The sequence below is a fragment of the Toxotes jaculatrix genome, chromosome 2, assembly GCF_017976425.1.
Source record: "Toxotes jaculatrix isolate fToxJac2 chromosome 2, fToxJac2.pri, whole genome shotgun sequence".
Classification (NCBI taxonomy): Eukaryota; Metazoa; Chordata; class Actinopteri; family Toxotidae; genus Toxotes; species Toxotes jaculatrix.
In genome coordinates, this window is record NC_054395.1 from 6,678,478 (window position 1) to 6,705,315 (window position 26,838).

The 26,838-nt window shown below is 41.2% G+C and overlaps 1 protein-coding gene across 1 annotated transcript in view; it reads left to right on the forward strand.

The window, feature by feature from the left end:
* Positions 1-1,019: 1,019 nt before the first annotated feature.
* The window catches only part of lamb2l (laminin, beta 2-like), a 49,575-nt gene continuing 23,756 nt past the window's right edge, over positions 1,020-26,838 (forward strand). Inside the window, exons 1-3 of the mRNA XM_041058256.1 lie at positions 1,020-1,157; positions 12,541-12,618; positions 23,636-23,805. Of these exons, the coding sequence (XP_040914190.1) occupies positions 12,579-12,618; positions 23,636-23,805 (210 nt within the window). The 5' untranslated portion in view covers positions 1,020-1,157; positions 12,541-12,578. The remainder of the gene's footprint in view (positions 1,158-12,540; positions 12,619-23,635; positions 23,806-26,838) is intronic.

The following is a 26,838-nucleotide window of genomic DNA, read 5'->3' on the forward strand; positions in this document are numbered from 1 at the left end:
CACTATCCCCCCACCCCCGAAGCAAGACAGGGCTGCACGCTACACTGTGAGCAGGAAATAATTTCTGTACTGCCACTGTCACATGGGAACACTTAAAAAAGGTCATATTTGTGCACCAAAAACCACAAACACTCACATCACAATAGTGACAGGAAAAATAAAAATCCACTAATCCACATAAAGATAAATGTACCACTTTCCATTTGCAATTAAATACTGTACATGCCTATGAACAGGTGAAGTCAAAAACTGCGGTGAGGCCTCAGGCCTTAAAACAAACAGGGACCGCACTGAGAAGGAACATACAAGACCCAAGACACTTCCTCTAGAAATATGAGTTAAGGCTACAGCAGTAAACTGTATAACCTCTGAACTGAGCTCAGCCATCAGCTGATGTTTTCCTCAGCAGGGCCAATTTCCTACAAGGACCTGTGACAGATGATATAAAATATTTAGAAGTACCAGTAGGTTCCAGCTGTTCAAAGGTATGTAAATGAGCTTTGTTGATGTTTCAGTCCAGTGTTACCACTTACTGAGACCAGTCAACAGAACAGTTCAATGCTACAGATCTGTACAGGCATCTTTTACCTTTAATCTTTCCGCTTTTGTGGAGAGTGATTGAATAGTCTATAGTATGTCCATGTTCATGCATGTGACACTGGGTTTTCTTTTGTAAGTCTTTGTATCAAACTGAAATGTATTTCAGTCTGGTAAAAAAAAAAAAAAAAAAAAAAAAGAACAGTTAAGTGTTAGCAGTTAAAGTGTTGCCAAGCATTTTCAAAGAAAGCAGGTCACGGAAAATTCAGTGCTTTGTGAGTAATCTTTAACTACAACAGTGTGCTTGGCCTGACAGGACTGGGTGGGGTCCGGCGCTGTGGATGGGGCCTTACCTGTTCCTGCTTTCCCGGGGCAGAGCTGTAAGAGGACCTTGACACTCGGGGCTCCACCTCCTCCCGGGCGGCAGAGCCTTCTAACTGTAGACTACCGCCGCAGACCGGAGACCGAACTCATACGGGCGGTGCAGCCGAACGGCGTGTGTGTGTATGAGGGAGCGTGTGTGTGAGGGAGAGAAGGAAAGCGAAACACAGAAAGTTTGAGAGTGTGTGTGTGTGTGTGAGAGAGAGAGAGAGACGGAGTCGCAGAAAACTACCGAGCAGGTGAGCGCTCCATCTTATCTTCCGTCGTTGCAAACATTTCTCTCCAGTCTACACCTCAGTGAAACGCAAAATCACCTATGTACAACATAGTAAATATAAAACTACAGGGGCCGTGAATGTCTGCTGCTGCTGTCTGTGCTCAGTGCAGGTTTATATGAACCTTGCGTTCTTACTGTAGCCTGCCCACAGTTTGCCCACAGTGCTGCACTCAGACTCCTGCTGTGACTAAGAATGAGGATTTTAAGTGCGCGCACTTTGTTGTGTTTGTGTGTTTTTTTTTTAGGCTTGACTACATTATCTTTGGGGCTTTGAGCTTGCTGTCATGTTCATCTATGTTTATGTGTCTTTATGTTTATGTGTTGGTGAGTAAACACCACAGTTTTGCTCCTTTGCAAGACTCAAATAAATAGGCACAAACGGTGGGATCGTTATTTCATAGAAAAAACAAACAAACATAAAACTGGTGTTTAAGTGTTCTGCAGGTTTGGCTTTTCAGATACAGCTGGATTAGCCACCGGGATTGTTTGTGTTTTCTATGCATAAATGTGTTTATCTTGTTTTTAGTTCATGGTTGCTGTGATGTTTGACTTTGTCTGTGCAGAGTGATGAGGTGTAGTCACCAGAAGGCTGCTGCACGTTTCTCATGTTAAATGTGATCACAGTGTGAGGTGTGTGCAGAAGGGCAGGGTTAGGTTGGCTGCTGGCCGTGATCCAGTATCCAGTATATATCTTACAATGTGTGATGCACAGACGCTGAGACTCCTCAGTGAAGCAGGAGGCCTCATGGCCCGGTTGTTATGTTACATATGAGATGGGAAAAATTTAAATGTTAATGTGTACTGGAGTTTTCAGTGAGGAAGGGGGAGTAATTGTAAGCAATTTTGGAAAGGGAGCTTTGTCAGACAGAAATATTGTCACAATATTTAATCTATTGATTTGCGTAGGGAACAGGAATTTTTGCATTTTTTTGTGACACTACATGACTTTCAAACTAATGAACGAAGCGCTACGTTCATTAACCGCAGTGGAGTCGCAGGGAGGTGGCTCAGGTGGATGGATGGCAGACAAAGTGCACGACTGTCACACCAGAGACCAGGGTTTGCATCCAGAGTGGGTGTGGTTTGGTTTAGGTAACAAATGCACTTTGGTTAAGGTCAGTGAAAGATGGTGACTTTGGTTAAATTTAAATAAACATGTGGTGTGTACATTTTGTGAGACTGGGTTGGTTAAGTGCAGATTAATAGAGAGCAGATCTCAGATTCTCCACCTACAGTGGTATGAATATTAATCAGATTTTTGCTGCAGGTGAAGAACAAACAGCTTCATTGACACAGTGTTGTGTTGTTTCTGAAACAGTTGGTCCTCTGAGCTTTTATAGGTCAAAGTTAATACCTCAGTTTAGCCTTTAAAAGCATGTTCTCCTAATTAGTGCCTGTTAGGTTGTTAAGTGAAGGGGGTTAGAGAAGCTGAACAGTTTTGTTTTGGTTTTTTTTTTTTACAACGCTATTCAATGAGAAAAACTTTGCTGTCCTTCTTGGAATTCAAGAAGTCCATATTGAGATTTATTCCTTTTCACCAGCTTGTCAGGTTATTTAGACGTGTGTGTTTGGAAGTACATGTTCCCATGGACCTTGTAGGCTTAGTCTAGCTTTAATCAGCTCAAGGACCTGGCCTCTCGCCCTACTGCTGAGATCAACTCTAACCCGAAGGGTTAAGAGGATCCACGAGTCGCTCAGACCCCGAATGGTAGAACTTGTGGGAGAGAGGAACACTAGTTGGGGGCTGCATTGCCTCTTAATTAACTGATTATCAGTGGACCATGCCATGTGCTTTATTGTATATAAGTTTTCTTAAATATCAGGTAGTAGATGGTAGAGGTACTGATGTGTTTGGATGTGATGCAGCTCTCAGATGCTTCAGTGTTGTTTTAGAGGACTTTAGGACTTAGTAGGTGGGCAAAGGCAAAGATCATGTCAGAATGTGTGTATGTGTGCAAGAGGATGTGCTTTAGTGTAAGTATGGTCAGTGTGTCTTTGTGTAGGGCTGGGTGATTTCTCAAATTAACTTGATTAAAAAAAAAACTTAACAATGAGGAGTAGTTTTCTGGAGCTTCAGCAGTAACATAAGCACACGCCATCTCCTCTGAGACACCTGCGCTCGTGATCTTTGCCCATCAAACAGTCTTGAATAACAGTGAAATAGAAATGGTATTATTTTGCAGGCAAGTTTGACATGGCACAAACCACCGGAAGCAGCATCTGCAGTGCAGACCACAGCCTGCAGTGGAATGTGTCACCCTGTGATTCAGATGCTATCTCTCAAATCCACAGCTGAAAAACAGCTGAAATTATCTTAAGCTAGTTTAATATTGTTGTGTGAGATTACATACTGGAGACTCTTCTTACTCAACGTGACAGCAGAACACTACTTTTTTGTTTGTTGTAATGTTATCACTAAGAATATTTTTCTCCGGAATTGCTAACAAATAATGCACAGTGATACCTTGGCAAGTGCTGCTGTTAATGCTGCAGAGCAGCTCCTTGTGTTTTTCTTTACTCTGTTTACAGTGTAGGATAAAGGACAAAAAAGTAAAAAAAAACAAAAATTTGAATCATGTTTTGTCTCAAGTTTATGTAAAAAAAAAAAATTGACTCGTCCAGCACTGCCTCTGTGCTTGGATAATCTATAGATCAGGTAACGTCTTACTGCCATAGGCTACCTTTCACTGAGTCTTTGATATCTGAGCCTCTGTCAAGGCCTCTGTGGGCTGAGACGCTCATGAACCTGATACAAATCAATCCCTCCTAAACAGCACACTGACAAGAGGCACTGATTACCACGACGCCTCATCTCCTCTTTTTCATCTCTGTCTCTTTTGCTCTTTTCTTCCTGTCTGAAAGTAATGATGGACTATTTTGTCTACAACTAATGATCACTTTCATAGTCAGGAGACTTGTTTTTTCTTTTATTTATTAATTAAATGCAGAAAATAATCAAATGCCTAAATGAATGGCTCTAAATTTAAACTACTCACCAGATAAAGAAACATCAGTTTTACTGTGTTTGAGCTTTTACAAGAAACTATAACCTTCAGATATTTAATATCTTTCTCTTAATTATCAACTGTGGTCAGTTATCATCATTATAAGACATTTTTTTCTTTTTTGATTGTTGTTATTGTTTGGAGCAGCTAATGCTGGCCATATTTCATCTTACATCAGCAACGTGCTTGGAGCAATATATAACATATCATCAGCCAGTCATTATGAAACTGTACCAGATGATTGTCAGCAAGACCCATAAATCATAAACTTATCTTCATATGTCAACTCTGAGAAGAAGAGTGTTGATGAAGTAAAAGCAAAGCAAAAAAACACCATGTGAATGTTGTTGATGATGATGCGTCATCATCTGACCTCTCTGTGTGAGCTGCTGCCAGCCTCTTTTTCTCTCTGTGGCTCTTCCTCAGTGACCCTGACATTCAATAGCTGTATGTATAGTAACTGACTATAGACCTTGACTCTCATTTCACAACATCTAAACACAAACACAAACGCTTCAGGGTAAGAGCCCATGTGACAGAACTCTGCTTTCCAGAAAATTACACTGAATGATGTGCTTCTCCACACAATGTGATTAATCTCTTTTCCGTGGCTGTCAGCCAGTCTGATGAGTACTGCCAATTACCTCTTAGGGTGTAACACAGATCTCTACCTTTATAATAGTGTTTTTTTTCCCTCTCCCGCACACACACACACACACACACACACACACACACACACACACACACAGGAGAAATTTAGACTGGAAATGACTGGTGGCATGTCAATAATATCACAGATTGTCTCATCAATAACAGGAAATGCAGTTTCCTTATACGTTACCAAGGCTTCTTCTTCTTTAGAAAAGTCAGTTTACTCACACGTCTTGAGGTGAATTCATCGGTGCAGAATAGTAAGAATTAGCCAGGTGATGTAAGTTATAGACGGGAGATCAACATGATAAGTTGTTTTTGTGCGTTAAACTGCAGGATTGTGCCTTAAAGTGGAGGAAATCACAGAAGTAATGGGTTGAAAATGTTCAAGAAAATCTCCTTGTTAGCTCAGAGTGCAGAATTAGATATTAAAATCTCCTGATCTGGCATCTAGCTGCCATTTCTCACTGGAAGTCCGGGCGTTATCTTTACTGACAGATGCCTATCAGCAGGTGATGTGCAGAAAGTCAAAGTTTTGAAAATAAACAGAGATTTTCATGCTTTCCATCAAGTTCCTTCCTTTTTAAATACTGAAAAATCCCGTATATGAGCTACGATGTCATTAAGCAGTACACTGCACTGCACTGATTTCCCTGGACTGTGGCCTCGGCTGACGCTCTGCCTGGCTTATCTCCATGTTACTGACCTTCTTCACAGGACTTAGTGCTGAAACTCAGATCTGTCATGTTCACCTCCCACCCTTAGCTACTGATTATTTCTAGTCCAAACATGAATGTGGTGATTGTGTTGGTTGGTGTGTGTGCTTTTTATCACCTTTAAGCCTCCTCGCTGGCTACTGTCTGGTCATGCCCTTGCATGAGCTTTTGTCGGCCTCACAGCTGTGTCTCTCTGAGTTTATAGTTAAAGATGAATTTTTCTGATAAATGAGACCTTAAACGTCGCAGCTGATTCCACAGTAGATCTGAGTGTTGTTGTTACATTGAAAAACAAACAAAACAGACTGTACTGGTTGTATATGAACAGGAATGCGAATACACACTTTCCATGTGTCTGTGTGTCTGTGTGTACATAGGTGGCTGGAACAAAAGCCAAGTAATCACAGCAGTAGTAGGTATTAGGTGTGCTTTACTTGAGGTCTGGGTCAGTAGCAGTGAAAATCTGCACAAGGCTTCTCACACTGGAGGATTTAACTCTCTCTACAATCCTGAAATGCATTATTACCTTTGATGTTAATCTTTCTTTTAATGTAAGTTGCCAGCAGATATTAGGCAAATATCTAGACAGTATTAGGAGATTTCCTATGGCTCCTCAAGTGATGATCTGACAATATACGTAAGGGATTAGGAAGTTTTTTCAAGGGAAGACATTTCCTTGTTTGACTCTGTGGTTAAGATATTGTGTTTGGGTGGTCTCTTTCAATCAAAAAAAGGAGATGCTCGAGAGTTCTTTGAGCTCTTTGAATTCTTTTACTGTATGTCATTTACTGTCATTTTATGGATATTTCTTTAGGGTTGCTTAAATCTAAAGGGGGAGGCGTAGGCTGCCCCCTAACCCATTTTGGTACAAGTTGTAAGTGTTGTTCTCATATCTCTTTCTATATAATTGCATGGAAAATTGTGCAATAAATTTCAAGCATACTGCATATTAATGTTGAAAAGCCAAGCACAGTTTGCCTCGACTGTGTTTTGCTTGATATAATTTCATAAACACCTGATAAGGACTGTGCCGTTTTCACTCTGGGGAGAAGCGCTCATTGTGGTTTAAAGGTTTCTTATAGTAATTAAAGACTGCTTTGACTCATTGTTTTTACAACAGGGCACAAAAGTGCAATCGTGCATTTTAGCTTGATTCAGAAGAACTGAGTCATTCTGCGGAATGATTTCTTGTGATGTTCCCATTCTCTGCATTGAGTATACAGATAATGTGGCATTGATGTTTGGCTCTTTCAACATTTTCAGCTTCTAAATACATTTTCTGTTCCTGGTGTGTTCCTGGTTGCCTGGCAACCCCACGATGACAACAAGACTATAGGAAGTTGCCGCCCCCAGGTATGAAATAGTACAAATAAAATATGAGATATAAAATATTGGCAGTTTTTAAAGGTAACACCTTTGCAACAAGGTTCCACTTTGCTTCAATAGTTTATCACAGTTCCTCTGAAGATTGGGTCAAAGCTCCTAAAATTCACTGTAATAGCTCGACCACAGAGAGATGTTATTTGTTGAAGATCTGCACAACCTGGAGAGTGACCTTGCAGGCACTGGACAGAAACTTAATCCAAAACCGTACCAAGTATTTGCAAAGTCTGTTACAGTTGCATTTTTGTAAATGTGTGTATTAAAATTCTGTAGACTGTAGAGATTTTTAAAGCACACAGAGAAATGGGAGAGCATACAGAAATATATACTGTACACGCAGCAGTTTAAACAGACCACCTTCAAAGCTTTTTGCTTTGTGAGTAATGCGAGCAACACTATCTTTGACCTTGCTGGAGAAAAACATGTGGTGCCTGTTCCAACCTTTTGCCGTACTTGCGCTCTCCACCGACACATACAGTGATAACAGCTGAATGCAACAAGTTCTAATCCAGTCCCCCCGGGGTTGCTGAAAGCTGTTTTTGATTATATAGTAAAGCAAAATATTCACCCCAAGGTGCAGGTGTGGAAGCAATAAAAACAGAAATGAATGAAATGAAGGAATGAATGTGAAACTCAGGAAGCAGCACTGATTCATGTCATCTCTATCAAACAACGTGAAAATAAAGTGTTCTATTTTTGCATTGTGAGATTAAAGGTTAGTTTTTAAGTCTTTGATACTTGAGTACTTCACATGCTGTTTGATGCACACTGCACAAGTATATTTGTGGCAGCTGCTATATAATAATAGCCTGAGTACATATGTCCTCTAATGGCTCTTAACAAGTGAGACCTGTGCATTTAATATATATAGTACCTTTAATTTGATTGGAAAATAAATACTAATTTTGAGTCACCTGTGACAGTTGAACACATGTTGTGACTGAGCGTAGGTAAAAGCTGGTTATCAAGCCAGCAGAGAAATCTAAACAGTTAGATAAAAGTAAAGGCTGAATGAAAAATCTGAAGGTAATGGATAAATGGTCAAAATAGTTAAAAGTAATCAATTAAAATTTAAAAAATAGAGTTAAACGATTTTGATTAAACAGCTGTTGAGTAGTTACCCAAAAGTTCTGGGTAAATGAAAAAGCTAAAAGTCATGGACAAATGTTTGAAACATTCAGCTTCTGATACTTCGGAGCAGTTTTATGAATCTAAACTAAACCGACCTAAACATTGTGGAATCGTATGAAGAAAACATTATGAGTAGATGCATTTTTTATATGATTAATGGTGATTAAAAGCATCCAGTTTAAAATCAGTTCAAATGAACATGTAAGTGTGGGGGGTACTTGAATTCATGGGGCAGGGCTGTGGGAATACATCACACAAATAAGGCTGGTAACCTAATGGTGCAGGTAGCAGCTGCATCAAATATTGAGTCACCTGCTTGTGCAAGGGCCGCAGACTTCCTCCATGATCTCATCTGAATGATCTGATCCCATTTTCCAGCCCAGCCTTGTTTTACAATGCCTTAACAACAGTCTCTCAAGCTCCAGCACATTGGCAGTGTGTTCATTCTGAAGCCCTTCACTGGATGTGTACACAGACGCACACACACAGAGTCTGGCTTATCGTCTTATGGTATTCTGGAACGTGAGAGCCAGTGATTGTTTGGACTAGTGTCTTGAGATTTCTTGGCTTTATCTGAGTTATAGAGGTGGAACTATACTCTCTGCGGGTTTTGCTTATCTTGTGGTAGTGTGTGTGTGTGTGAGAGTCTTTGTTCAAGGTCTTTGATTGGCTGTACAGAAACCTAGCCCCCACCCCCTATAACTATGCCTTCTGAATGGAGCTGACCTCCATGGCCCCGCGCTGATGCCTCACCCGAGCTCATTTATCACATAACTGGAGGTGACAGGGATGAATCAACACCAAACCCACGTTTAACTTGAACCCCACCGTTAAACTCCAGTATATTACAGCACATATGACTCTGCAGCAGAGTGCGCTGTGTTTTATCATTTGTCTTCTTTGTTCTTCCATTACAACAGTGGGAAACTCAGAATTTGAAGAAATAGCTCCACAGTTCTGGATATACACTTTGATTGATACAGTTCTCTTATCTGTACGCTAAACAGAAAGCTGCCACCAGCAGCTAGTTAGCTTAGCTTAGCTCAGCACAGTTACTGGAAGCTGTTCTCCATAACAGTAACAAAATTAGCATATCAGCACTACTCAGCATTTCAGCTCAGGATTTAATACATTATATTTTATTCATACAAAAAGTGAAGTGTTTTAACTTTTTTACATTTTACAATCTTCTCATCAAACTCTCCACCAGAATGGAGACATATTCCTTTTAAAACTCAAGGGTGGTGCCTTTGTTATAAAAATGACTCACTCAGAATCTCAAAGTATCAGACATTTTGTTGAAATCTTTTTTTTTTTTTTTTTAATAGCAGTGAAAATAGTTTGTAAAGCACTCATCCTGAATATCTTTATAAATCTGCAGCTGTATTACAAAAGTTGTTCTACTTCTAGCCCTTGAACAGTTTTGGGGAGAGTGTAGTGTTTTCTATTTAGTGCAGGGAACAAATTGGGTTTGGTCAGAGTAGAGGTGAAGGTTTCTGTTGGTCAGCTCTTCTTGCTAAGTGCCATGAAAGTGGTCTTATGCAGTTGTGGTGCTGCATTAAAGCTCTGTGGCCTAGTTTATCCCAGAATGTGTCTCTGTCTCTGTCAGTGTCAATTCTCTCTCTTTCTTCCCTCATCCCTCTTTTCCATTAGCTTTTCTCCTTTTCCCATCCTCCTCTCCTTCTGTCTCTTCCTATTTTAACTATCTCTGTTTCTCTGACTTCCTCTGCCTCTCTTGCCCTTCACTCTCGCTCCGTGTCCAGAAGAAAGCGGTGGTGCATTCCAAAAGCCTGGAGACCATTCCCCTCTTTCAGCCAGTGGCCCGCGGAGTGACAGAGGAATTAGAATAAGAATAGCTGCCCATTCACCCCAGTGCCCCAGTGACGAGCTGGGGGGAACGAGGGAGGGCGAAACAGAGGGAGCCAGAGGGAGGAGAGGAATGAAAGGGGGTCCCCTGAATTCTGTGTTCCCATTGGCCGGCGGCGTTCCCTCTGTTTTTACATCGCTGCCATCAGTTGTGCTTTCAAGTTTGTTTTACACATTCTGGCGCACATACACACCACACATGTGCATGCATGCGTAAATATACACATTGGGGTCCAGGGATTGCACACGTGCACGCTGCAATACGGGAATCGACACACACACATATACACACACACACTGTCAAGCAAAATTGGCCTGCAGAGACACAGAGTAAGAAATTCTGACCACGCAGTGGAGAGGAGAGTGAGGTGACCCGTGGCTGTGTGAGTATGAAGCTGTAATCACTTATTGCTTAGACTGGATTCACAGTGAATATTAGACTGTGACACAGGTTTCCTGAAACTCTTTCTACATTCTTGTGTTTTTTTGTGGATTCCATTTTCTGTTGAGGATTTTAGATTAAACTCGACCTTGTGCCGTCACCACCGCTGTAGGTCGGCTGTGGCTAAACTGTAAACTTTTAACTATGCAGCTGTTAAAATGTAACAGTAGTGCGGCAGTTTAACAATGCAGCAAGTGGTTTTTAAAAATCCTTGGCAAATGATTTTCATTCAGTGTAATGTAGGCAGGTGGTTATATTCTAACATTCTTGCTTTAAATCGTGTGTCAGTCGCTTCATCTTTAGAGCTCTTCAGTGACAAAGAGGCTTCACAATTCTTTGCAGATCTCTCCACTCCAGATTCAGATTGGAGACTGTGTAGTGAGGGGCCCCTCTGTACCAGTGCTGTAGTGGTAAAAAGAAAAAAAGAAGAAGAATGTGTTTAGTGTCCTATCTTATCTCAACTGTCCTATCGTGAGCCCATGAGCACCGTGACAGATGTGAAGATGGACCTATACCCTCTACCTGAAGAAACAGTCTTGATTCAAACATAAGCTATATTTTAAATTTTTGTGCACACTAACAAAAGTTGTCTTACAGATGAAAAATCTGCATTTTGTGTTTCTCTGCTGATCATACTGGAAACTGTCCACTATTTCCACTGTCGTGTTTAAATTACAAACATAAGCTTAACCATATAAACTGCAGTTGTTGGGTAGCGTCTGTCCCTCATCATTTCATAGCAGGTCCCAATCTTGTGTCTTGAATTTGGGATAAGAATATTCCGCAAAAATGAGTTAGAGCTTAAATGTGCCATCGCCTCGTAACTGTAAAATGTATAATGTTTAGCTCCCACAGTGGGATGGTTGAGCTTACAAGGAGGCGGTGAGGTGTTTCACTTGTGGCGTCTCTGTTCTGGGTTTTTTTTTTCTTTCAGTCAGACTAGAGCTGAAAAGCCAGCCTCACAAAGAAGGGCCAACTCACTTTCACTCCAGGAGTCACCCTATGTTGATATCCAAAATTTAGCTGGTGGACTCTCTGTGAACCTCTGCTTCAGAGCCATCAGTTACAACAACAATCAGTGTCTCCTCCAATTCTCTTTCCACTCCTGTCAGTTTTGTCACAGCAGAAGGATTTCTGATCCACTCTACCTTACACTGTCTGATTTTCAGTGAGATTCAAAAATACATGTTGATTCCACTGAGATGAGTCTGTACCATTATCTGAAAATGATCCTTGTCCAGATGTCCAGGGTGAGCATGCATCACTGCTGTAATCCTAATAAAACCACTAGTAAAACAAATTTAATGTGAATAGTGACGAAGCAAAAAGTATTTGTCACCCCTCAAGGTTGGAGGTGATACAAGCATTGTGGAGGGGTTGTGGGCTCCCTCCTCAGTGCCTCTGCCTTTGACAGTGGGACTATGGGGCCACGTGGACCTCTGACTGCCAGGCTGGGTGTGAAAAATACTTTCCAGCATAGACAGAGATCACAAACCAGGATTAGTTAATGAGGTTAAGCTGTTTGAGGAATTGTTTGAAGGTGAAGACATTTGATTCGTCATTTGTCAGACAACAAAGCAGATCTCTCCATCTGACCTCGGTGGCTTATTCAGGCTGCAGAGGCAGTCCTGGCTACGACATGCTTGGTATAGTGAGTCAGTCTTTTCATTTACTCTGCCCTCTTGCCTTCCTGAATCCACTCTAATTTATCTCAGGGTTTTGTTGCGTGTAACAACACAGTCAGGACCTTTCTACCTCAGAGAAAGCCCCTGTGCTACTACACAAACTACACAACAGCAGCCGCTTTAGCATTTATCGTATGAAAGTGTTTTGTTTAGCATTTGAACAGCAGTAATTGCCTTGGCAATTTGAAGACAATAAAATGACAAGATTTGCTGCAAACAAACAAGATCATTGTTAAGGCCTTTAAAGGCTTTTACCTTTAACCTGTTTTTACTATGTGAGGGCGGATATGGCAAACTAGTCAAGGTTAATGGAAAGACTCCAGTTTCTGGGGAAATTGCTGTCAGCTTTGAGAAACGATTGCACAAACAATAGCTCTGATCTGAAATGCAGCCCGTGATGACCTCTTTAGATATTTTATTGATTTCTTTGTCACACTCTCATATTATTTGTGTCTCTGTGTTACAGCCAGAGACAGCTTGGTGTCCATTCATTCAGACATCCTGATGTCCATCATGACTGCGCATCTGGGCCTCCTCGTGATGGGTGAGTTGAAGTCATACTTAAGCTTTGTCTTTTTTAGAGGAAGCTGTTTCATCCCTTTTAAGCTAAGATCACTTGAAAAAGAGGCTTTGGCCAGTTGGACTCTAACAGGGTTTGATTTGTAGTGTGACAGCAAAGTGGACCAACCTCAGGGTTTTGTGATAGTAAATATGGAATTCATTTATTTTTCATAGATTTAGCCTGAATTTCTAAAGCTAAGCTGATATTAAAACCATCTGCTAATTGTGAGCTGTCGACAAGGCCATCATTTAATGGATCTATATAATGAAGCAAGATTATTGTTAACTCTGGTAACACAGATGGGCACCATGATGCGAGTGTGAGGACTTTTCTCAATCACAAAATGAAAAACAGTTTATTGCTCCTGTGTTCTACTGCATGTTACAGTATGTGATGGTTCCTTAATAAAAACTGAGTGAAACATAGCAGTTTCACAGTAATTATATTATACAATATAAGAAACTCTATTTCCTCATTATTTACTACTTTACCGCAGTCTTCATCAATGATGCTTATAATTAATGCCCTGAGCTCTTTGTTACACCAGAGAACATAAATGAACACGTAATCAGTTACTGTACGTGCATCATGACCTACTGTCCGTTTCCAGAATTAGATTTTCCCACAAGGGCCCAGATGATTCGCCAATGATGCAGGATGATAATTTGCAAAACTATCCAGTCGATGAGTGACTTGTCGAGCCTTCCTGAACAGGAACTGGACAAGAACTAAAGGGCAGAAAGATTTTTTTTTTTTTTTCTTGGTCTGGACTAAATGAACTGAACTGCAGGTGTGACTGTGACCTGTAGTAAAACCACAGAGGAAGCTGCAGTTTACCATAGAACAAGCTAAACTGAGCCGAAGGTTATCAGACTTGATAACTGTTTTGTGGTCTCATGCTGTCATGCTGTCTGCCTTAAATAAGACAAGAGCTGACTGTAAGCTCGCTGGCTGTCGAAAACCTGTCTTATGTCTCGGTCACATACTCAGAATCCAAACATTAGATAGAGAGCAGTATCTCTTTCTTCCCCATGTGACATTTTTATAGAAAAGCTACAGAACAGCTGGAAGGCCAGTGTGAAAAGATTAATAGCAGCAGGATATGTTCTTTTTATTCAGACCAAATTTCATGTCCTGTGTCTGGCCAATTCCTCCTCAGTGGTGCAGCAGCAGCAGCAGCAGCAGCAGGGCAGCATGTAAACTGTGGTAATTGCCACTGATGTGAGGAGGTTTTCTGATCATACAGTGTGTCTTCTCCTTCTGAGCCTTCAGCCCTGTCGTAGGTGTTGTTGTTGTTGTTTTCGCTTTTGTGGACTCACATCTAAAGGAAACTCATACTCTCCCTGTACATTGTCATTAGGTGTAATCCATCATTATTTCATGCACGCTAATCACAGGATAGAGCTGTAACCGCAGATGTTTGTACTGTACTGTACTGCTGTAGCTTTGTAGTGTTTATCTTTAGGCCACAAACAGCCAATGGATGAGTCTCTAATCGACAGCATCAGTCGCCTTCTGTCTGACGAGCTCAGACGGGTTCATTTGAGAACGGAGGAGCACATATCATATCTTACTGCAGACCTGCTCCTGCCTCTCTGTATAGTTCATACAGTTTGAGAAAACTGCACATATAATGCTTCATGTTACATGATATAACATTGACAGTGACATTTGGAAACTGGTCTTTGTGGCCAACTGATCTGTTGGGCCAAACAAATTCAGACATTTTAGGTGTTTATTCTGATTATGGCTGCCGGGTTAGCTCAGTTGGTAGAGCACGAGACTCAATCTCTCGGGGTCATGGGTTTGAGCCCCACTACGGATGGCACCACCTCCCATGGGCCCACCACCTGTGGGAGGTGCTGTAGGACTTCGGTGCATTGTGGACTGGGCGGCAGTCGCTCCCTTGACCTGGGCCTGGGCCCAGATAAGCCACATTTTGATTCTTGCCATCAACTCCCATGAAAAGACTAAAACTACTTTTTTTTTTTTTTTTGATAAAGGCCTAAATAATTTCCTAAGAACAGCTGGCCACTGTAGATTTTAACAAAAATTACTGAAACAGGAGGAAATATCACATTTGTTGAGGACTATTTCTTATGGCAGGATTTGATATAAGTTCTGATATTATAGTACTCAGACATTCTCTTCTACTTCTCCTCTTCTGTACATATTTAAATTCTACTTATTTTCATGTGGTTAAAAATCTGCTTATAAAACAAGATGATTCGTTTTTTCATACTCAGACAAACTCAATTTCTTACTAATTCCTTAGGAGGTGTAATGTAGGATTTTTCTGCTGCCCCTGTTTGTTATCAAACTTTGCTAAAAATGTGTGTGCTGTGTCACAGTGAGAAGCAATATGACTATATCAGTACAGCCTTATAAACAATCAGTCACAGAAAACATGTCACCTACTTCAGACTTGCATGTCACGAGCCAAATCAAGAGCAGGATGCTCAGCGTGAGAAAACAGATGACCTGCTGTGTGCACGAGGCCCGTGTGAGAGTATGAGCTCTGCCACTCCACCAATAAAAAAACAAAACAAAAACGATTGTCAATTTATGCTCATGCTGCTTCTCCCCTCATGATACAGAGACCAAACTTCTAACTTGTACATGGACCTGAGCTCAGGTACTTTGAAAACGTATTTAAATATTTATTTTTCCACCATACAAAACAACTTTAATTCAGTCTAATAAGAAGATGAAGAACAGCTCCATCCACCTCATGATGTTAAATCTCCCTTGATCATTTTAAGCTGTTAGGTCAGCTTGTAGGATCTAGAAACTCTGTGAGAATCTGGGGTATTAGTGGAATGTGCAGTAAATGACAGGCTACTGACAGCAGAGCTGATCTGAGGTAGACTGGGCCTTCGCAGGGTTAACTGGTGACTGAGGGGCATTTTTGAAAAGGGCCACACACACGCAGAAAGCACAGTCACTGTTGAATGTATTTATTTATTTCGTTGGTTGGATTTGCAACCTGGAAATGGAGACTGATTAAGTGGATTATTCTTTCCTTTCCCATCTCGCCTACGCACAGGTATCTGGGTCAGTCTCCATATTAATTATTAACTGGAAGAAGACTGTGTTCATGTGTGTGAGTGTGGAAACTGCCAACTTCAGTGAGTTTGGGTTAGCTTTTGTCCTGCAATACATGAATGGATCAATGAAAGAATGAATATCTAGGTTGCAAAGGTGTGGTCAGGATTTGCTTCAAATTCTTTAACCCCCTAAGGTGGTCTCTCAGAATTCATCTCAGAATTCACAATACATCGAACCTTGAGGTTGATGTGCCACAGCAGCAGAAAGACCACGTCAGCGTCCAGTCCTGTCAGCCAAGAGCAGAAATGTGAGGCTGCAATGGACATAGGGTCATCAAAACTGGACAGTGGAAGACTGGAAAACCGTAGCCTGGTCTGATGGATCTGGATTTCTGCTGAGGCTGCAGATGGTAGGGTCAGAATGAATGAAAACAGCATGAATCCATGGAGCCAACGTGCCTTATGTCAGCAGTCCAGGCTGGTGGTGGTGGTGTGATGGTGTGGGGAATGTTGTCTTGGTTCAATCAGTTTGGGCCAATCAGTCATGGTCTGAATGTCACAGTCTGAGTATTGTTACTGACCATGTTCATCCCTTCATGGCCACAGTTCACCATCTTCTAATGGCTGCTTCCAGCAGGATAATGCTCCATGTCACAAAGCTGAAGTCGTCTCAGACTGGTTTCATCAACATGACAGTGAGTTCATTGAACTTCAGTGACCTCCTCAGTCTCTAGACCTGAATCTAGTAGAACCTTTGGGATGTGGTAGAACAGGAGATTGGCATCTTGAATGTGCAGCTGACAGCTCTGCAGAATGTGATGTGATGTGATGTGATGTGATGTGATGTGATGTGATGTGATGCCGTCATGTCAACATGGCGCAGAGTCTCACAGGAAAGCTTCAAACACCTTGTGGAATCAATGACATGAAGAACTGAGGCTGTTTTGAGAGCAAAGGGAAGAACTCCTTCCACTGACACCTGGAATGTTTTCTCTAATAAATAATAGTTTAGCTTTTTGTCCCTGCATTCCTGCCATAGCGCTGTGTATGGAGGGAGACGCCGTGGGATGTTTTTACCCGGGACTCTTCCTTTGTGTGCATGCTTCATTGCCACATGCTGCACTCTAATCACACACTGGTAAACCAGCTGGTGTCAAACAACATCTGTACAAGCGGCTTTAGTCCAAGGCACACTCAGGAATCTTACACCTCTTCCTAACGTACAGCGAGCGAACAAACTCTTGTCCAGAAATATTATAAGCAGTGTAGCACAGTGAGGGGATGTGAGAGCAGGGGTTTTTTTTTGCATCTCTTGTGATTTCTCCTTCTGAACATTAGTGATCTGTCATAAGTTTGAATCGTTTCCTCAGCAAGAATTATTATTTTTTGTGTATGGTTATATTTTATATAGGCTTATTACATATCAGTGGTGATTGGTAAGTTCATGGTAGAAGGAGATGAGTTATACCGCACTGTTCACATAACAGCTCCTTTGCACAGTCTTCACTTCACTCTCAGCTGAATTTGCACAACAGCTGATTTGTATATATCAGTACAGTTTATATTTTATGTAACTTTTTTCACTTATGCTCTTGTTAATATTTTGTAAATACTATTATTTATCTATTTTATTTTACTTACAACGTTTTGTATGGCATTCTGGGTGAAGAGCAAAGTAAGAATTTCATTATACAGGGAAACCTGTTTCCTTACTGTGCAAATGACAATAAACCCTTTGAATCTTTGAATCTTGAATCTTGAATACAGCTCTCATTACATGAACATGCACTTCAACTCTTTGATTAAGACAGTAAGTTTGCAGTTAATGACTTTTGTGGGGTTTTTTTGTTTTGGGTAATTGACACATCAGCTTTCATGCAGTCATCTGCTACTTCAGTCTTAAGAGCTTATCACTCATGGAGGTCCTTGTCACGGCCGAACAAGGACCTGAACCCAAATGCACGACTCAACAGGCAAAGTACAAAATAAAGAGTATATTTATTTTGTCAAAAGTACCAACAGAAAATCACTCACACGAGGCAAAAACAGTCTTCAATCCTTAAGAAACAAAAATTCACTCTCACGAGGCAAAAACAATCTTCAATCTTTAAGAAACAAAAAATTCACTCTCACGAGGCAAAAACAGTCTACAATCTTTAAGAAACAAAAAATCACTCTTGCAAGGAAAAGGCTAAGCAACTGGGTAACAGACAAAGAAAAGTAACAACTCAATCCAAGGGAAAACAAGAACAAAAGATCCTACTAAAGAAATCAAGGCAATACAAAACCTGACTTGGCATAACATGGAATGGGCGCTGGTTCTCTTTCAAAACGACAAGACGAACTGGCACAGGACAAAGGGAGACGCAGACAATATATACACACTAGGTAATGGGGAACAGGTGGAAACAATCAGGGCGGGGAAAACAATCAGACGAGCCGGAACACAAGAGGAAGGGCAAGCTACCTGAAACACAAAGGGAGAACAGATTACAAAATAAAAGCGGAAATCACGAGACAACAGACAGAAAACAAGAACATAACTTAACAGAGTTTTCTGGATGTGACAGTCCTGGGCCTAATTTGATCTGATTTGGGCCCTCAGTCTACTGCCTCTCCCCCAAGATGAAGAAGTAGCTCAGTGCTCACCATTTTGACAATAAATATGACGTCATCTCTGTTGTGGATAATTTCCTGGAGGTTCAAGACGACGACTTCTACAAAGCAGAGACCTGTATGCCCCATGACTGCTGGACTAAGTGTGTAAATGTAGGAGGGGACTGAGATGAAAAATAAATGTGCTGGGTTTTCTAAAACTGACTCCTTCTACTTTAGACCACAAACTCATCAATCACCCCTCGTCTTATCAGGCTGCTGCTGTTACAATATGTTCACTCTCTGGCTTTGCCCTAGTCCCTCATTGTTTGTCTCCAAAGTGTCTCTGTCTGCATTTGACTGCAAGAAACACATTATTTCAAACGTTCGAGCTTTCTGTGAAATGTAGTGTTGTCTCTTGCTTGCTCTTGTTATTGTTTAAATTGTCTAATAAGAGTACAACGAACGTAATCCCAGTCTGGAACTGGTCACAGAAGAGTCCCCTCCCCTCTGGTGCTACATGCACATTATTGCTGTGTTGTCATTTCTGCAATAAAATGCCAAATATCCCAGGAACATACGCTTCTTTCTAAGTAAGAAAATCCTGAAAAAGATGACATCAGTGCACATTCTGATGCTCTTCTTACTTGTCAGGGCAAGTGAAAACCAAGCAGAGGATACGTCTCCTGCAGCCCACACAGAGAGGGAGATGAACAGTACTGTCACGTCTCAGATGTCAGGAGCGCCTTTTGAAAAATAAGGCTGTTTTACGTGTGAGCGTGAGCCTAAATGAGAGCTTTGCCTTGTAATTACTAACACAAACACCACACTTTTCTGTTTCAACACGGTTTGACAGATTGGAGAAAGCCATTACACTGAGAGCTTTGGCGAATGGCACCCGTTATCTATATGAGGCATTCCATGCATGGCCTATTTCAAAACACAGCCTCAGTTATTAATTAAAACTGTGGGTAAATTCTGACTGCGGAGAGGTACGTGTCTAGACAGCGTGTCGGGAGAGGATGTCATAACACATCTGGATGTTACTTCTATCACGCTGTGTGAACTCCAGTGCGTACCAGTGTGAGGAAACAAGGCAGAAATGAATTTCTGCTTAAGAACAAAAACTCATTTTGGAGTCACAAATGAAATTAAAATGACATGATGAAGGTGGTAACCTGCTGTGTGCTGGTTTTTTTCATTCTCATGACAACCTGAGTGAATTGATTTCAAGCTCTGGGGCTTTTTCATTAAAACATATTTGGTATTGTGCTAAATTTTTCTCTTAAAATAATATTCACCCCGGCAGTTTCTTTGTTTGGAAGAAAAGACTATGAAATCATAAACGTCTGTTGGTTCTGTTCATTATCAGGATATATATTATTCTACCTGCTATTTATTGTTTATTTTCCTTGTGTACGGCAAAAACAAAAGACGCAGCATAATAAATAAACTTTGGTGGAGTAGCAGGAACAAAATTTGATTTTGAGAAAAGAAATCATAATTTTTGAGCTCAAAGCCACGACCAGATTGAGTCTCGTGCTCTACCAACTGAGCTAATCGGACAGCATCATGTAAATGTGAAGAAGTGAAAATGAGACCCTTTTAAACCTGTGAAACCAGGGATGTTACAGTGGATTACAAATCAGCTACATGTGTTTCTCCCTCCAGGAGGGATTAGATTGGGTCCTGATTGAGTTTCTCATTGTGTGTTACAGTCTAGAGACGAACAAAGAACAAACAGTGTTGCGTTTTGTTCATGGCAGTAAGATTTCCATGTATGTATTTAAACGGCCCTTTATTTGGGCAGGTTATTTGACCAGTGAGTGAACCCATTGTGAAATGCGTTCATGTGAAACCCATTTACAGCTCTCTGTCAGTTTCTGTCTTTTTTTTAAAGGGGCTGGTGTTACTTTCAGCTGTGATACAGACAAATGATGGCAGGTTTATACTTTTTCTGCTTATTCTAAAATTTCTTTTTTTCAGAAAATGCATTCTTTAATTTACCGTATCAAGATTCACCTTATTCTTTCACGCTGCTCTCTTTCATGCACAGTCTTGTATCTGAATCACATTCTTGAGTTTGAGTGTTGCAGCACTGCCTTGTGTTTTATGTTTGGTCAGGGTGTGTTTGATCTTTATCTACAGTCCATAGGTTTGCCTTCTAATCCATTTATGTGCCGTTCTGCACATGCACACTATACATGTACACAGCCTGTACAGTACTTGTACATTTTATTATCCTTTTTTACATTTGCTGTACAGTATATTCATGCAGTACAATAACATTAGAGGTGGTGTTGTATATATAGACACAGATATTTGCTGGCGGGTTTATCAGTGGCATTGCTCAACAGTGTCAGACAGGCATTGTTAATGCTTCGAAGGAATTTAGAAAATCCGCCTCTGTTAAATCTTTTACTTGAACTGGAGCCAAGACATTTATACACACACGCTGATGTGTGTGTGTGTGTGTGTGTGTGTGTGTGTGTGTGTGTGTGTGTGTGTGTGTGTGTGTGTGTGTGTGTGTGTGTGTGTGTGTGTGTGTGTGTGTGTGTGTGTGTGTGAATAAAACAGAATTTTCAAACACGGCTGCACATTGCTCACTAAGTATAGTGTGCAGTACATTAGTACAGTAGTAGTCTAATAGTAAGTAAATATACAAGTTTTCTGTTTAGTTTTTGAATGTGATTTAGTATATAATCATATAAAACATCTGTTTCATTCCAAAATCAGGGAACAGGACAGACAGTGGGATGATCTTGTCTGTTTCAGGGGAGTAAATGAGTAATTAATTAATTCATCACTGTGCTGCTTTACCCAACCTGATCAACATTTTACTGTTTAATATGATTTTTAAAAAGGTGTCATTCTTGTGTATACGGACAGCACTGTGCAATGGTAGACTCATCAAAACTGAGCATAAAGCATTTCTTCTCCTCTTAAACATGGTTTGACTGAGTGCTGGTTCCATCGACTACACTGAGATTCTCACTGACACGAAAGAACCATGAAAGAACATCTTTTAGCCAGGGGGCGTTCACTTCGTACCCCCTCAGTTAGTTCTTTCTGAACCTAGATCAGGATGATCCATTATGTTTTTCCTTATATCTTTTTGTCATTGATATAATGTTACAGTGTTGGATGTCCATATTCAACATAGCCAAAGTTTCAAATAATGAGGTAAACATATGTGAGACGAGCTGACGTCAGCTCATCACAGATTCCTTTAAATAAGCAGGTACTGGGCGTAATATTTACCAAACAGAGGAGAGGGTGTGTCTGACCATTTACATAATTTTTTCCAACCCCAACATTCACACCTGTTTCATGCTGTGATTGGTCAGCTCTGCAGAGGCAGAGTAGCTGGGTTTGAATCTCTCTTTCTGTCTTTTTTTTTCATTCATTCTGCAGCTTCCTCTGGCACTTTTCACACGAACAACCAAACGTAACACAATGAGTGTCTTCCAGGAGAAGCTATCTGAAGAAGAGATCCTTTAGTATTTAATTTTGGTGACGTCGGACTGAGCACCAGTTGCGTGCATGCTCAGGTGAATTTCACTTAATAGACAAAAGTTGAAATTAGCTCCCACATCAACCTCTGGATCATTTCCTCCATAAAGAAGCAATTACAACAGTGGTACATAAGTGAGTGTTAAAGAGCCCTCCAGCATTAGTGAGTCGGCTCTTTAATGCAGAGATGCACCTTTTCTTTTTTTTTTTTTTTCCAGAGGATGTTTTTGATTCCATCTCAGACCGTTCATTTCTTTCCCATCATGCCTCGGCATGTTGCTGCTCTGTTGTGTGTGGATCCACAGGATGAAAGGCCCACATAAATCTCTCCCAACATCTCTCATCCCCTATCACCCTGTGTACTTCTGATTATGGAGCCTCAGGTTTTTTCAGGCTGGAAGTCATTTTACTGTCACATTCTGTGTGTCTCATTTCTGTCAGTATAACTGCATGTGCATTCACATGCTGTGTATCGCAGGCTCTGCTGGCGGTTTGTGACAGCCATGTCAGTAAACGGTTAGGAATCCCTCTTCATCTTGTTTGTATAAAATTGGTCCCTGCACAGATTTTTTTCTGTCCATCTTTCAGTGTTGCTTTTCCATAATTTATTTCATTGTCCTTCTCTCCTCTGTTTATGCTTGCTGTCCCTTATGAGGCCTGTTATTCAGACTCAGTGATGCAGAGAGAGTGTCTGCATGGGTTAGGGAGAGAGTTGGAGGGGACGGGACCAGACATTTTTAGAGAGTTATGGTTAAAGTGCTTTGTATACACTGAAGTCTATTAAATTAATCCAAACTTCATCTCCTATGCTCTGTAAAATCACTGGTTCAGCCCAAATTGCATATATTAATACTGTCCTACCTAATTGATATTTTCAGATAATATATATAATAATATATATAATATATAAGATAATGTCCTACAGCTGATAGATGTTTTTAGAAAACTGTACTAATACTAATAAACCACTACCTATGCTACCGACAAACAGTGCACTGTGCAACAACAACAATACATCTGCAGGAAGGTAATATTGGAATATTGACCCAGCTGATTTATTGGTCCTCGCCTGTTCATTGTGTTTGCTTCATTTGGCTGAGCCGGTCTGCAGCCTGTTCTCTAAGGATGCTTAAATGGAGTGCAGGTGACATCTGAGGCGTGATGCTGAATCTGTCAGCTGATAATCAACAAAACAAGGACGCACAGCTGAAAGCATGATTATGCTGCAGCTTATTCCAAGTTCAGACCAGACGTCCTGTTTTAGAGGCGATACATCCATCTCTGAGCCAATGGGTGCACTGACCATGGCAGAGCTGTGGATGTGTAATTAAAATAACCGGTGATACGGCATTAGATTTTAACGAGGCTTTATGAATGTCTTTTATCATTTGCTGTAGCTTTTGAAATGCTGATGGTTTTCTTTGTCCCTCTCGGAGCCCTCACAGCTGTGTTGGACACGTACCTGTGTACTCCAGCTCCATTTTTATGTTCCTGTAATGTCAACAAAACTTTTGATTCTAATGAAAACCGAAATCTTTGAATCAAGTGATTTTTTTTTTTTTTTTTTTGTTGTTTGAAACAAATCGTTATCTGAGGAGCCCCCCCCCCTCCCTCCAGAGTCTGATGAGAAAAAAAAGGAGCCATGTGTGAGTTGTAATCTGTGGGCAAGGGTTTAAAAAAGACTTCTTTAATTTCCAAATGAATCGACTCGTTAGGGTGAGATTTCAACTTTTCAACTCTCACAATGTGCGCTTCCACAACCATTAAGAACTTCACATGTAACCTCTTGGAGCATAATGGTTTAAATTATTCTCTATTTTTACCCTTCATCCCTCCTCTTCCAGCTCTCAGTGTGATTGGACAAGAGCTCCCATCAGGCCCCCATGGCTGCACGGAAGGAAGCTGTTACCCTGCGACAGGAAACCTTCTGATTGGACGGGCTGTCAACTTAACTGCCACCTCCACCTGCGGCCTAAACGGGCCAGAGCAGTACTGCATTGTCAGCCATCTGCAGGTCAGGACTCATTTTCACACCTTTTTGATAATAATAGACCCATTTTTTTTTTTTCATGTCACACAGTGTGCTGTGATTCATTGATGTTTCCACAGTTGGGATTTTGAGTTGCTGCTATGATAAAACATCTAGTTCTCACTGTTTCTAGATGTTTCTCACATACGTTCGACTTCACTCTCACACCTGCCTGTTCCATCTCTCAGCACCTCGCCCCTCCCCACAACATACACGGCACCCTGCAGTCAATGCAAAAGAAAAATGGGACAGTTTGTTTGTTCTCTCTTTCATGCGCTCATCCATCTTCGTCCCTCAATTTCCACTCTTCCATCTTCATTTGTTCATCTGTCCGTTTGTTTGTAGCCTGGTTTCCATGAGCAAGACCCTCCAGCACTACACAGCCTTTCGATATCAGGCCCCAGGCACACAAGTCAACCACACCTTCATCACACACTCATTTCTTCCATCTCTCCCTTTCTCTCTCACCATCCTGACCTTGCTGTGTTTATTAGTGCCCTCACAGACTCTTCACTTTGTGGCAAACATCCTTCCGTCTTTGTTTTTGGCATATCCATGATCGCCGGCTTCCTTCCTTCAAAACACCATGCTCAGGCTGGTGACGCAGCACAACACAACACAGCAACTAGTTTGGCAATGGAAACTTGCCTTTGTGTGTATGTTCAGACCTTTAATCTATTGACTTCAGATGCAGTCACAATGTTTTTTTCAAGATGTTTTTGTGAGAGTGGGAGTTGTTGACTGTACTGTGAACCTCAGTAGAGACCAGTGGTAGCCAATGAAAGCTGACGACAAGTGAGGATGTACCGACACACACAACATGATGAGCTCTCGTTTTCAAAGTTTGAAAAGTTGGTTAGTGTGATTTTAGATTTTGGTTTGGTTTTGATCCCAGTCTGTGCTTCATTAATACATTTGTTATTCCCAAATCCAGTTCACACCAAGGATGTAAACAAATACAAATACATTATTTGTGTGTGAACACATAATAAAGCATTGGAGTTTTGTAAGAATACTCAGGATTTTTTTCCTGTCACCTGACACTCGGCCACAGTCACACAGTTAAACATAGAAAATGAACTCATCTCCATGATTTCTAACAGCTTCCAGTGTAGGCCCCTCCCACGTCCAGCTTTCATCTGAATTCAATTTTTTTTTTTTTTTTTTGTGAAGTAAACAGACCAGATACAGATAGTAGCTGTAGAAACAGCAGCTTTGTTTTACATTGTCACGTCACAGTTATATGATGTGGGACCAAATGTCGTTACAGTCGCCTCTACAGTTTGCAGCTCTTGTTACTCTGCCCCTACATGACACGACTCCTGACATGTTGACGTTCAACCCGCCCCCACATCCGTATACTACATATATTTCCGCTCATCTACATGTACGTACCTGCACTTCCATTGCCTCAGGGCCGGAATATCCAACAGTGTCAACTTTCAGGTGAACATGATTGACATCCTGTGATTGGTGAGAGGCCCTCTACTACCGTGAGGGGCAGGGTATGGTGACAAACTGTCGTACCATAAATCCAGGTGCTTGTCATTGCTGGGCTGTCAGAAGCTACATTATAGGCCCTCACCAAAGATTTGTCTCTCAGCTTTTAAACGTCAAGAAGTTCATCAATCATTCGTGTTAGACATAGGTTCTCCTGGCTTGTGTTTTTGTTTCTTGTGAGATCAGATTGCATTGCTTTTATGCCCAGTTTTTACCTTGTGTCTCAGGAGAAGAGGTGCATTTAGGGAAATTCTGTCACACCAGTTTTGTAGAGGACCTTTAAATGGGCCCTGGGTTAGTCTTTAGACCCACCTGGTAGTGTGGAACCGTAACTTTAACCCTAGACATTGTTAAATGTCAAAAGAAAGTGGCAATAAGGGTGAAGAAGGAGACAGAGATGTGAAAGCAGGGAACTACAAATGACAAAGTCAAATACATGGAGAAAATAATAGTAATAATAGTAATAACACAGCAAAGAGAATGACATAAAAAGAGAAATGAGAGAGTTTCAGAGTTGGAACCGAGTTGCAAAGGAAACTGAATGAGGACGGTGAGCTGTACTTTTTTTTTTTTTTCTAAAGACACCATCGTAGTGTGACAGAGAAGTCTTACTTAGATCAGTGTATTGTTAGAGTACAGAGCCTTATAGTTGAGCTGACCAGGCTTGACTAATGGAAGATAAATAAGAGCTCAGAGGAGGGAGGGACGGTCCCAAAGCCACACTAGTTTACACCAAGCACCAACTAAATCTTTACAGTGTCCTTAAAAGAGACGATGAACAGGAATCGGTCTTATTTGATTCATATGAAAACCAAAAAAACATAAACTTAAATGTGAACAAATGAAACAGTGAAATGCTTTTAGTTTAGCTTTTCTTTTTTTTTTATCCATTCCTCCTCTGTTCCTCTTAGGAATACCTGAAATCTTACTGACCTTAATTCCTGTAAACACAACAAAGCTCCAGTGAATACACATTGTGTTACAGAGAGGCTCTCTAACAATGGCACAGGGCGTTAGGATGGATGGGCGACTGTGCAGCTGGGCTCTGGGATGAGGGTGGAGAGATTTATGCTGGGATTGGGGAGGGTAGGTGAAGAAGGCAAACATGCATGTAAAAACCACACACCCACTAACATGTATAGATGTAAAAGAGGGCGTGTGTGTGCATGCGGTCACGCACATCCACATACATCCACATCCACCACTTCCAGCACGCTTTAGTCGTTTCTCTTCAGCTCTCCGTCGAGTCTCTTTAACAGCCATGTTGTTGTTAGCAGCTTAATCACCCCTGACAACAACCTCATTAAGAGCTGCTGCCCTGGAATCCACTGTTTTTCTGTGCCAACTTACCCTCACCTCCCTGTGCAGCCCTCTTTCTCCCTCTCTGCTCCCCTCTTCATGGCCCCCTCTTGAATACACCCCCCTTTTTTACACTTTCAGCATGTCCCTTGCTCTCTCTCGACCCCCTTCTTTGTCCTTCACCCCTGCTGTGCTGTTTGAGACCTTTTCCACTGCATA